The sequence below is a fragment of the Chlorocebus sabaeus genome, chromosome 11 (assembly GCF_047675955.1).
Source record: "Chlorocebus sabaeus isolate Y175 chromosome 11, mChlSab1.0.hap1, whole genome shotgun sequence".
Classification (NCBI taxonomy): Eukaryota; Metazoa; Chordata; class Mammalia; order Primates; family Cercopithecidae; genus Chlorocebus; species Chlorocebus sabaeus.
The window spans coordinates 78,568,353-78,582,167 of NC_132914.1; the positions used below are offsets into that span (position 1 = coordinate 78,568,353).

At 31.9% G+C, this 13,815-nt stretch overlaps 1 protein-coding gene across 20 annotated transcripts in view; it reads right to left on the reverse strand.

Annotated features, from left to right (window-relative positions):
- PPFIA2 (PTPRF interacting protein alpha 2) overlaps positions 1–13,815 on the reverse strand; it is a 508,377-nt gene that overhangs the window by 104,615 nt on the left and 389,947 nt on the right. For all 20 annotated transcript variants that reach the window (XM_008004129.3, XM_008004144.3, XM_073020972.1 and 17 more), the window contains 5 exons: positions 13,260–13,394; positions 7,786–7,869; positions 7,399–7,530; positions 5,795–5,857; positions 1,363–1,454 (listed from right to left, as the gene is read on the reverse strand). In XM_008004129.3, coding sequence (XP_008002320.1) covers positions 1,363–1,454; positions 5,795–5,857; positions 7,399–7,530; positions 7,786–7,869; positions 13,260–13,394 — 506 coding nt within the window. The remainder of the gene's footprint in view (positions 1–1,362; positions 1,455–5,794; positions 5,858–7,398; positions 7,531–7,785; positions 7,870–13,259; positions 13,395–13,815) is intronic.

Sequence of the window (13,815 nt, forward strand, 5' to 3'; positions counted from 1 at the left end):
TCTATGCATTGACTCCCTTGATATTATATCAGTTCTTCTCCTTCTCCACCATCCTCGTTATAATAATCATAACCATGTGAACACATACCATTGAAATAATAATTTCAGTTCATATATAAAAATTAGAATCTTAAAAATTTGAAAAATAAGAATGATTTTCTCAATTAGTGACTTACATATATAAAAGTTTCTTGGGTGTTTTTATGCCTGCCAAACTGTTTCTCATATTAAATTGAGTATGGAAATACTTAAAATATTAAATATTGGTTTTCCTTATTGAAAAGAGTTTAAGACACTTTAGGATTTTTTATTTGAATTTTTATTTGAGCATCTGAATAATGCTTTACCAGATATTCATTTATTCATTCTATAATATATCTTGAGAGCATACTATATGCAAAATAGTTTTTTAGGTGTTGAGATTATGGTAGTTATCAAAACAAATACAAATCCCTCCTCTGGTGGAGTTAACTTTCTAAAGATGAACATAACACCAAGAAAGATGGACTTTTCCCAAAAGCCTTTGGTAGTGGAAAGTTTCAAACAGCTGCTATTATTCTGTGTTGCCTAGTAAATACATGTTTAAATGAGTGAGTCCTTCTAGGATTTCTAAACAATTTTAATAAAACATCTCAAACACAAAAGGAAATTATTTATGAATTATTAACATATGTATGTATGTATCTATCTATCTATCTATCTATCTATCTATCTATCTATCATCTATCAAGTAAGTTGACATCCATTGCTTGTTTTTCTTAAGATGAGATAGTGAATCAAAGTAGATGAGTATGGCTAAATTTATTTGAAGTTTTTTTTTCTTTTTTCTTTTTTTTTACCTGATCCATTTCTCTTTTCCTCTTTTTTTTGCAATTACTTTACCGAAATAGGTAACTGCTAAGTGACCGTAATCAATAATATTTGTTTAGTCACAATAAGCATTGAACATATTTCTGCCTGTTTTTACACTGAACACATATAGAAAATTTTATGTTGAATTCAATTTCTGTATTGAACACATATAGAGAAAAGGGCTGACGCCTCTTCTTGCAATGAGATGCAATCTCCCTGTACACAGTTCAATTTCTTCATTTAAGAATCTTTTAATATATTTCTACCTATATAATGAAATGTAGAATACAAAAGGTAATAATTTAATTTTTTATTGATTACAGAAATAATTTCTAAATTAAAAAGTTATTTTTGAAGTAAAAACTGTAAATCAGTGAAGAATCAAAATCATGGTAATGACTAGTGAGCAATAAGAAGTACCGATTTATTTTAGTTGAGGACATATGAAACCATAAGGGAATTCATGTTGACTTTCAGTGAACTAGAGATAAGCTTTTAGTTTAATGTTACCTTGATATTGTGGGTTCAATTAAAGAGCCAGTTCTCATTTTCAGTTGGTCAAGTTCAGATCTCAGCTTTTCAATTTCTTCTGCTAATCTTTCCTAAAAAATCAAAACAGTGTTACTCCGATGCCAGTAATATCAGCAACCAATTATGATAAACCAGTCTTAATGGTTTTTTTAAAAAGGAAAAGCTGAGGATAGATTTTTATTAAAGGTCATTACACATAATAATAAAGCATGCCAAAATTTTCCCCTTGTAATAAAAAATGTGGATAGCAGAAATCAATAAAAAATTATCTACAATCCCTGGCATTCACTAATCCTGAATATTTGAAAATTCAAGGGAATATTAAAATTATGACCAGCTATGTAGACATCACTTAAAAATGCAGAGTAGAAATCATATCTATTTTTGAAAATAAAGAAAATGTCTTCTTTATACAGTAAATGAAGAATTTCCAATATTCTACAAGGGTTAAAGGACATACGGGTGAAGGAAAAAGACGACTGGATTGAAAGAAAAAGGAAAGTAAACGCTCTGGCTTTTACTTTGCATGAGATAGGCAACAATTGGAGGAGTTTTTTAAAAACATGTATGTATGTATGTATGTATGTATGTATGTATGTACGTATTTTAAGACAGGGCCTCACTCTGTCACTGAGGCTGGAGTGTACCTTAAAAAATAAAGTTAACAACTGATTAGCTTGATATTGGCACAATTACTTGTAGTTAATGATAATTTTTTCAAATTGACATTATAGGTTCTGGTCTGTAAATTTATGAACATAGGGGTTGTCTTAGAGCTTTATTTAACTGCTCATGTACACATTCAATTTGGTTTTAATGATTATAACTTTTATATCGTTATACAGGTCTAAATGTATCATTCTAGATTTTTTCTACCATTGTTTTTCCCCTCCCCAGTGGCTAGTGCTTGATATTTTACTTTACTCAAACTTCTTTTCTTACCACACTTTTTTTTTTTTTTTGTCAATGTGGCCTTTGCAATGTTTCTCTTCTCTGTTCTTTTTATTCTCACTACCTCACTACCATCCTACTCTAAGCCCTTTTTATCTTTTTCCTGAATGATTTTTACCAGCTTCAGTCTCTTTCCTACACATTTCTCTGCCAGACATGTAATTTTAAAACACATATACAATAAACTAACACGTTGCTTTAAAATGTTCAATAGTTTCTTATTGATTTGTAAATATCTGTTCATTATTTTCACAAAAGTGCAGTGAGTACCTCTTGTGTGTCAGGCACCTGAGATACAGTAGTGAGCTGAAAAAATGTCTTGCCCTCTTGCAATTTAGAATTTAGTAGAAAAGATGAACAATAAACAAGCAGGAATATAGGAATATACAATGTTGTTAGGAAGGAGAAAATGGGAGTAATGGAAGGGCTTTTCAGTAAAATGATATTTGAGCAATGACCTAAATAAAGGAGAAATAAATTAAAAAATGAGACTCTTAGGAAAAGGCATGGCAGATAAAAGCAACAGCATGTGCATATGCCTCTTAGTAGAAATGGAGTAGAGGGTAGGGAGTCCAGTGTGGCTGGATTGGAGAGGTTAAATAGACAAGTAGAGGATACTTTTTAAAAGTATGATTGCAGAACTCAGGAAGGGTAGTCCTAAAAGAGGTTGTAAACCACTTCAAACTCTCTGGCTTTTACTCTGCATGAGATGGGCAACAATTAGAGAGTTTAAAAAAATTCTTTCATTTATTCACTTAAAGACAGGTTCTCATTTTGTCACCTAAACTGGAGTGCAGTTTTGTGATCACAGCTCATTGCAGCCTTGAACTCCCAGGCTCAAGTAATCCTCTAGCCTCAGCCTTCCAAGTAGTTAGGAGGACTACAGGTGTGCACAAACCTGTAATTTTTTACTACAGGTGTGTAAAAACCTGGGTAATTTGTTTTTATTTTTTACTTTTGTAAAGATGGGGTCTGGCTATGTTTCCCAGATTTTCTAGCAAAGAAGTGGCATGATCACTCTAATGGCTGTGAAATAGATTGTCAAGTTAAATTGGGAGGTAGAAAAGAGGAAATTTTTAGGCAGGAGAGTAACAGCTTGGACGAGATTGGTGTTAAGGTAAGACTGGCTATATTTTGGCTACACTGTGAGAGTAGAACTAAGAGGATTTGATATTGGACTAGATGAGGGATATGAAATAAACATAGGGGTCAAGACTGAGTCCAACTTTTTTAGCCTGAGTAACTGAAAGAAAGAAATTGTAATTAAGATTGACTGAGAAGACTGCTGGTGTGTTAGGTTAGGTTGTGGTGGTGTTCGATGTGTGGGAGTGGGGTGAGAATAGATTGGCATGTTACATTTGAGGTACATAGGTGTCCAAATGGAGATATTGAGTTGGCACTAGAATATAAAAACTCTCTCAGGGAAGAGGACCCAGTAGGTAATCTAAATTTGAATGTGCTCAATTTACAGATGGTGTTTAAATACAGGAGATCAGATGAGGTCACTAAAGGTGAATCAGAGAGAAGAAAGGATAGCTACCTAGAAACTTTAAATTTTAGAGATAAAGATGGAAAGGGAAACACTGAGAAAGAGGTTGAGCCTACAGAGGGTTTTGCTGATAATGGACTGTGAGTACAGTTAGTTCAGTGGAAATTTGAGGAATTATAGAAGATGTGGTCAGATTAGTGAATGTGCCCATCTAAATGGGATGATAGTTCAGAAATGAGATATGACCTGGGATTTACTCTCTGTGGAGACTGACATAAGCAAGGATGCAAAGCATGATATGATTAGTACTCTTGGTTGCTTAGGCAGATTGTTGGAGTTACAAGACTTCGGTAGGTGGTGGGGGAGTGGGTTCTGGGGATATTGCCAAGAGCACACAGAGCTTTGGATAACATCACACGCATAACAACATCTAGTCCAAAATTCACAATCTGCTCAAAAACTACTTCTTTAAATACATACCAGTCACAGTAAACTTCTGATGATTCATCAAATCAACCATCTTGATTTTCTTTGTGCTGTTGCAGAGGATTCATCCTCTACCTAGAATCTTTTACCTTTATTAAGATCATATATGTCTTTAAGAGGCTCCTAAAAATGTAATCTCCTCTGTGTTGTCATTGTGAACTACCTCAGAAAGAATCAGATACTATCTTCTAGGTCCAACATAACATTATTCTAAAGACCTATCTTTCAGGAGATTGTGGACAACTTAACTATAGAATTAAATAGTTATTTTTAATTGCATCATAATATGCAGCATCCAGTAGGGTTAAATGTATAATTGTTCTTTTTCATCTATTCTTCATCTTTTCCAATACCTTCTATATCCCATACTATCCCTTCCTCCCTCCCTCCCTTCCTTCTTTCCTTCCTTCCCTCCCTCCCTCCCTCTCTCCCTCCCTCCTCCCTTCCCTCCCTTCCTTCTTCCCCCTCCCTTCTTTTCTTCATTCCCCGTTTCCCTTCCTTCTCTCTCTCCATTTCTTCTATCTTTTCTCAACACACAATTATAGATCACTTCTTAAGTTAGCAATCCTATCTTCTTTAACAAAATAAGATAAAATTGCTAACAATAACTTTACAGGGTAATAAGAAAAATACATATTAGTAACTACCATTAAAATTTCACAATCTGCCCTTAGTTTCCTCTTCTACCACATACCCTACAACAGTAATAATTGATTTCAGACAAATAGTTGTGCCTGTTATTTAAAATGTCACACTCATTACCCATCCCCTCCCCCCACCAAGCACCTGTGATCATGCCACATGCACTATGTTTGAAAGCCTTGCATCAGAGTCCTACTTTCCCTTAAATCTTAAGTCATGTCCCTCCTTCCTGAAGTCTTCTTCACAGCAGCATTGTATTATGGTCTTTCCTACCTGTAGCTCTTACTGTCTACTTCACTAATTTGGCACTTGGCATCTGATACTCTGCATCTCCACTGGTTTGTAAAGGCTGTGTTCTCTCTCCTCAATTAGAACTTTTTAGCTACTTTGGAACTAGGATTATGTTCAGACATATATAACTTAGCATAATTCTTATATATAATAGTATTTAATATATTTCTGCTGAAAGACTATCTAAAACTAGGCATAAATTAGTGCATATATTTTAATTCTATTTATATAAGGCATAAAGCAAGATAAAACCATTTTTTTTATGTTATAAGTCAAGATAGTGATTATCCTTTAATGGAAGAGTATGAGTATAGACTAATCTGGGGGGAGTTTCTGGAATGCAAATTTTTGGTGAATTTGGGTTGCAAAGATTCATCAAGCTCTCCCTCTCTATGTACACTCTTCTGCAGGTATAATAAAAATGTTAAAATTGTTTTACAAAGATAGCATACTAAAATTAATTTTTCAAATTTATTTTACAACAAAACATTCATCAGTGGAATAGAAAATAAAGATAGAAAAACGGGCCAAAAACGTAAGTTTCCATTATACCTTATCATGTAAAGATTCTTCAAGATTCTTTCTGAAAGTTTCTGATTCTTGAATTAAAACATTCTAAAAAAAGAAAATAGCAGAAATAATTAATAAATTAAACATAAAATACTTAAATATATATTGATTAATATTCTATCACTCAAGAATCCTCTTAGATTTGTTCCTTAGTACAGGTATTTCATGGAAATCACACTTTGATGAAATTTTCAGACATGAGACCTTCACATTTAAAAAAATATGTCATTTAAATGGGAAATGTTATTTTGTAACACTTGAATGAACAAATGAAATAAATGTTGTTTTTTAAGCTATTTCTGTTTGCCTTTTCTCAGACCACATTTTAAATTGGAAACTATTGGTTATTCTTCAAATAAGAAGAAGTGAGCAACAAGCTAAATCTTAGAGGTGTTATAAAGAATTCAGAAGAACTCACTTCCATTATCTGAAGAAAGAAGAAATCAGGAAATCATATTCTTAAAAATTTCACTTTCTGGACATCTACTGCAATGTGGAATTAACAAATTATAATGATACTTAAATTTTTAGAGAAATAACAAATTCTAGCTACTCATAAACCTAATATTACATGTCACAAAGTCTTGTGGAAATATGTTGGCATCATCGATACTTAAAATTATTTTTGTTGTTAAAAATTATTTATTTTCTACAAAACACACAAGTACTATAAGGCATTATTTAAAATAATGTATTCTTTTCATATTTATAGAGTAAAATTAAACTAAGAGTGTAGTAATTCCACAGTGGCCATGTATTTGAAGTTGTATGAGAGGAAATCATGTCTTATAACTTTCGAATGGGTAAATTAATCAAACTACTTTAACTTTTCGTCAAAACATTTTCCCTATTTTGGTTTATTTTATGCACTAATGGAAAATGTCTAGCTAAAATAGTGATTGGCATTCAATCTAAATTTCCAAAATGATATGATCATCTGGGTTTTATACCCTACCTTAATTTATGCTCTGGAATTGGTAACCAGCTCTCATAACTCTTGCTGGTCTGGTAGCTGCCAACTATCAATGAGACATATGTAACTGTAAATCACATTGCAGACTGTAGAGAAGCACTATTTCTGAAATAATGCAGCTAAAAATACTGGGTTCCTAAACCTTCTACTGGGATTGATACTAGTTCTTCTGATTATATAAACTCACTTACATTTTGACTTTCAGACTGGTGTGTAGGTATCAGTCACTTGACACATGAATATTTCAAATCACCTCCCCCCACCAAAAAGTATTGACTTGTGTCTCATCACTTTTTTATTTTGCATACTAGGTAGAGGATAAATAAAATATTTTCATCATAAAAGCACAGCATATTTTACTACATTTGCCTCATATGAACATGCCAATATAAAATATTTATATATCATGCAATTTTTATATTCATCCCAAATTTGATCTTATACTTTTTAAAATAAAAAATATGCATTTCTTTCTAAGAATATATCAGGCATTTAAAAAAACTAAGTAAATGGATCATCTGACTATTACAATAATTGCAGCTGTATATAAAACAAACATGATCATAAGAGCATTGCAAAATATTCATGTGATTTTACCCTTCTATCATTTTACCTTTTCTTCTAGAGCAGCCATTCTTTCCTTTAAGTGTAGTTGTAGGCGTTCATTGGATTCAGTCAGAAGTCTATCAACAGTATCCGATAATCTCTTGTTATGCTCCTCATTCATTTTCTCTCTTTGCCTAGCCTTACATTTTAAAAAATGACATAAAAATCCATTCAAAAATTGTTTGAGATTATTTTTATAGCATTGCTAGTTTTAAATTGAATTTAATTTTAGATCTGTTTTGGTTAAAGTGGTGGAAACTTTTTCTTCAAAGTCTACAGGTCATATCTGTAGGTTTTAAATACAACCCATACTCAATTAAAGGCTTTCTTCTTATATGCAGAATATGAATTCATAAACCGATGATTGGGGGGTAATAGTTCTTAATATACATACTCTTTGAAGTTCTTGATTTTTTTCTTCAAGTTGGCCCTCTAGATGTCTCATACGTTCTTCAATATTTCCATGTCTCTCTTCAGCCTGTTAAGAAATATGAAGAATGCACCTGAAATGTAAGATTTGTTTAACACTTTTCCTCTAAATAAACTGAAATAAAATGTAAAGCAAGCTACTACCAACTGCAAACATAGTTTTTAAAAAATAAACTTTCTTCAAACAGGCAGCTGAACAGCATTGCTTGAAATGTGTCAGCTACAAAGGCCTGTTACATCCAAGCATCAGCAAAACATTGGAGTTATTTATGAGCAATGAAATCAGCCAAATGTAACATGCAGACTGTGCATGGTTTGAACACAAACCTGCCATTGTCCAATCTTAAGCTCCTGAAGCACTGAACTGCACAGATGGTTGATTATCAATAAATAAAAGTAACATAATTTTTATAAATGAAAAGAAAAACTTAGATGGATTCTATTTAGCAATAGAAAGTAAAGTCCAGTAGGACTACCTTCCTACGTATGGAGATCATTTCTTGTAGTTTAGCTTCCATAACATATTGATAATCATCAGATGAGGTAGAAGAGGTTGGATCAGACTAACGAGTCAAGGAAAAGGAGAGGGACAAAATTGAAAAATCAGAACTAAAGACACTGACACTGAACAGAACATAGCACAGAATGCTTAAAAGAAAAGTGTGACAGCAAATTTAATACTTTAATAGACAGAATTTTATGTGGAAAGAACTACATTGATATTTGGTGAACACGATGCAGTTGATGGTTTTAAATAAAAAATAATATACTAAAATAAAAAGCTATCAACCTAAGATATGAAAGGTTAGTGATGGCTGGCAATGAAAGACTACTACAGAATGAATAAAGCAACTCTGAAAAAGTTATATAATAATTGGAATTATGGGAAACCAAACACCAGAATATGTCTCTGATAGACTGTTAAAAGTTTTTATTTGGGTTTCTTTGTCTATATTACTTGAAAATGATGGAAACAGTAGTATCACAATGTTGAGGAATATCCTAGACAATGACTCGGGTATAATTAATTTGGAACAAAATTTATTCTAAACCTTGCTCTGTAGAAATAAGATAAAAAACTAACCCGGAGGTTATTGTGAGTAGTCCCCAGTTCAAGCAAGATTGAGCTTCCTCAGCAACACGAAAACTTATGAAATGATTTCTGGTCTCTGAATGCACACTATGGTCATTGGTCTAGAATCTAATGGCCTACTCTCAGATACTTGATTTCAGATATTGGTCTAATGGTCTACTCTCAGATATTGATCTAGAATTTAATGGCCTACTTTCAGATAGGTTTAATTAGAAATTTTAAATGAAAATGATTGAAAGTCTTTGAATTATCCAGTGACAATAATGCTGTGAGAACAAGAAATCTTGTTTGTGACTCTCCTAGATGACACTAGGGGCCAATTCCAAACTGTTTCTCCACTGATTTGTTGCTGTGGGAACAAAATAGTGCCTAAAGTGAATAGGCGGCACAGTTTCCTTGTAAGCTCGTGTTTGCCCAGTGCCAAGGTTAGATACATGTCTTGGAAGTGACTGTCAGGTTACCACAGGTGCAGAGTGTTCAACACATGTGACATTGTTGATAGTAAAATTGTTAGTATGTTATGCAAGGATTACATATGAAGTTACATCAACATTTTAATCATTGCAAGTTAAATAATTATTACATCTAAAGGACTCTATGTCAGGACCACAAAATTTAACTCCAGAGCATATTCTATCACATTTTATAAGTTCATTCTAAAACAGTGAAACTCACTTTATGCCAATATAGAACTATATATAAATATGTCATGCAGTAACTGAAAAGAAATAGTAACCTATTCATTTGATTCAGATGCATATGTACTATTTTATGCAATAAATTCAAATTTAACCTATGAAAGCAAACATTTAACATTTCAATTCTGGTGTGCTTATGCAAACTATGATTCAACATTTACATTTTGTAAGGTTTTCCTTCCGATATTCTTATTTTATAAATGTGGAAGATAATAAAGACATAACAAATAACCAATTTATTTCTTCCAGGTCATCCTCAAATTTCCAATTTAGAAGCTACACAGAGTTACCTTGGTCCCCAAATGCCATAACTTTTTTATAATATTATTTAAAATTTAGAGTTATATTAAGAATACAGTAAGTGGATAAAAATGTTGTTGAAATTATATAATCTAAATTCATAAAGGTATCTGTGATCTTTCAAAATTACATTTTAACATGCAGTTATTGGTGTTTAAATTAATTAGATGACTGACTCAAGACACCTGAGACATGAATATTTCAACTGCCAAAACTGTGTCTTCAAAAATACAAGTTTTTAGAGGTCTTTAAAACTTCTAGTTCTTTCTGTTTACTTATTAAAAACACATAAAACTTTAAAAAACAAAACACACAAAACACCAAAATTTTGAAAATTCACTTCAGAGATAAAATAAGAATTTGGTCCTGTTTAAATTACTGTTACTGCTGACACATTTTATTGGTACTAGAAATAAATAAAATACCTCATTCAAAATGAATTATGTCCTTGCTAAAGGAATATGCATTTTAATTAAAAAGTAGATATAATAAATCATAAGACTGGGAGCCAAAAGTAATCTTTATTGGTTAATTGTGTATAAACTCACCAAAGCAAAAGTTTTAGTTGTATCCATAGCCATTAATCAATAATTCTGACTTTCTAAAGCCATAAATAAGCTTCGCTTATACACACGTGCACGCGCAAACACACACATACATCAGAAGGAGAAAAATAGTTTATCAATCAAAGAATGCATTCAGACATCCCTTCTAAATAATATATACTGGGATCAATTTTCAACCAACAGTGCTGATTTTCAGTCTATGTGAAAACTACAGTTTCAGTAATTGTTGTAAATACGAAGATCACACAGAAACAGTCTGCTATTTTTTATACTCCTTGGTGAAAAACTGTTTATCTTGGTTTCACTCCTTAATATGATATAGGAAAATTTAAAATATACTAAAGTTTCAGGATGAACTACAGGCAGAAATGGTTTTGAGAAGAACATGAACAAACTCAGAAAGGGAGAAGAAATTAAATTTAAAGAGAAAGACCTAGAATAAAGAAGAAAAGTGATAGCAAAGTAGAAAAAAAGTATATTGGTGAAATAAAATGTCTGAGGGGTTATTAAGAATATCATTCAAAATATAGGAGGAGGAACCCATGTTTAAGCTAAGAAGAAATATTTTTACTTTAGTGAGCAGTCAAAAGGTTAACAAAAGAAGACGACTGTGATGATCCATAAGAGGGAAATATCTGAAACAAATTGAAACAGAAAAAACAACAGGTATAAAGATAGACCCTAAAGGTCTTGAGAACAGAGTACAAGAAAAAGTACAAGGCTGTTGAAACCAAAAAACTTGGTAGAAGAAATGAAAGGGTGATCCTCAAATGTTAAAAAAAAATACAGGCAAAAGGAATGTGTTCAGGATAAAATCTCAGTACTTAAGGAGCTTTCATAATGAATAAAATACGGTAATAATATAAAAAATGTATATTTGAAATATGTTGTTGACATAGCACTAGTCAGAAAAGAAAGTGATAAAAAGGAGAGTGAATTAGAATGTTTGAAGACTTTTTGGAAGAATTCCAATTTTCTGAAAAATGAAATCAAAGAGGTTCAGAGACAGGGGAATTTTGGTAGTATATTAGGGAGGAGAAAGCTGAGGGGAGCTATTTTTTGTGCCCAAGGTAATATTATATATATATATATATATGAATGAATTTAACAGAATAGACAAGATAAAAGCCAATAATAAAAGGCACCTAATTCCAGTTATTTTTACATATTCTAAATCAATAATTCTTGGTAATATTTAATATAGTATTTTTATGTCAAATACTATATTTTAAATTGTTTGTATTCTTAGTTTATCAAAGGTTAATGTGGGGCAGTGATTTTCTGAATTGTAAATGGGGGGAAAATTGCAGACTTTCTTGTGTTTTAGTCAGGATAATATTGATCATTATTTTAAGCTACAACTTTACAAAAGTTATTTTTCATATTCAGTCAGTCATCTAACCCCCCAAAACAGTGTAATTGAAAAAGATAACTCTTTTTGAAAGTCCTTTATGTTCTTTAGATGAAAGGGCTAATTATGCATATCTTAGTCTATGTTATAGTCATTTAAGATCTGTGTTTGCAGGAAAAAATGAAATAATACCAACATATTTAAATATTTTTTTCAAATTAAATGATAAATTTATGTTTATCTTAGAAATCACACATTCCTGAAATTGCCACAGTAGTTTACTGGCATGGTTTGTGACTACAGAACGATCCAAATTATAATCCCACCTCAATCAGTTTGAGCAAACTAGTTACTCCAACACTCTGCAAACGAGCAACTGTTTCAACGCTCTCTAATCCTGCTTTACTTCATCAAAGGTTTGCCTTTCATTACCTGGTTAACTGTCCTATTTTAACCAACAGGAAGATCACTCCACTGTTCATTTTTAATTAATTGTTTTTTTAGAAAATCATGCGTGTATGTCTACTTCATTGCTGCATCAATTATTTTGGGTAAATCCTAATCCCATAATTTTAAACTTGAAGTCCAAATACCTATCATACTCATTTACTGTAGTGGCCTTGAAAACTTAGCAAATATTAATGATTGTGTAAAAATATAAATTGTGTGATTATTTTTGAATTCATATCAAATGTCAAACATGCTTTTAGTGACAAAATGCACTTTTATATAATTTGTGACATGTATACACACTTTGAAATGATACTATTTCCTTTTGACTATCAGAGGTCAGAATAGTCCTTTTTAATATTATAATGCTTGTAAAATTCCAAAATATTCAGATAGTTGCAGAATCTACCAGCCATATTATACAGAAAATTTTGAACATTCTTCAGAGTATTATTGATTTTAATTTTCAGAGGAAATTACAACTGTAAAACTGCTTTCTGACTATTTAATTGTTTAGACCTCAGACTTTTATAAGTCTAACTTCCCACTTCTAACAAGTTTTGTACTGTAGTTGGGGAGGAATCAAAAAGTTATGATATTTTGTATACTTCTAATAGCAATTGATGTGAAGCCTGTTAAATTGTTATGTCTCATATAGATAACATTATCATTTTTGTTTGTCTCCAGGATTATTCTTATACAAATATTACCATGGAAAAGTAACTATAACAATGACATGAAATTTTACTTGTTTTGTTAATGTTTAAATAGGCAGGGGGATCATCACATTTGTATAACAATTATTCCTGCTGGCATAAATATGTATGACAAGAAAAAACTGACTTAATAACAGACAAATATAATAAAGATTAAATAAACTTAATTTTCATAAAGCCTATAGAAAATCTTTATACATTTCATTTTGATTGCTAATCCTTTCTACAAATATATCTAGGCTGACCAATTGTTCTAGTGCAGTACCTTGGTTAGGGCTGCAATTCTCTGAGCCAGTTCAGCCTCCACTTCAGGCAAGGTTTCAGCCTTCCTCATGGTCTGCTGCAACTTTTGTTCAGCTAGCTCAAGACGTTCTTGTAACTGTCTGTTTTTCTCTTCCATCTGAAATGGGAATGGGAGCAGAGACACTTAAAGAGTCAGAGTTTGGATAGCAAACACCAGTCGCCGGGGGCTTTGCACTTCAGCCATGATTTTAGATTTAAAATCAGCCACTACCACACCTAAATGTGCAAAGTGTTGATTGCTGTCTTGTTTTCATATATTGCTTATCCATTTCCTTCATAAATTTAAGCACATTAAAACAATGAAAAAGTTCTTACCACTGGCAGCAAAAAGGAAAGAAATTACTCATGAGTATAAATTTTAACAAAGGGAATATAGCTCAGTACTAAGACATCAGATATACCATCATAGCAAAATATTGAAAATCATAGTATTTAGACTGGAGTGGGAGAGGTACTGTAGCATGATGATCCAGGCTCTGGAGATAAGATTGGCAAACAGTTTCAGTAAGAGGTCAGAT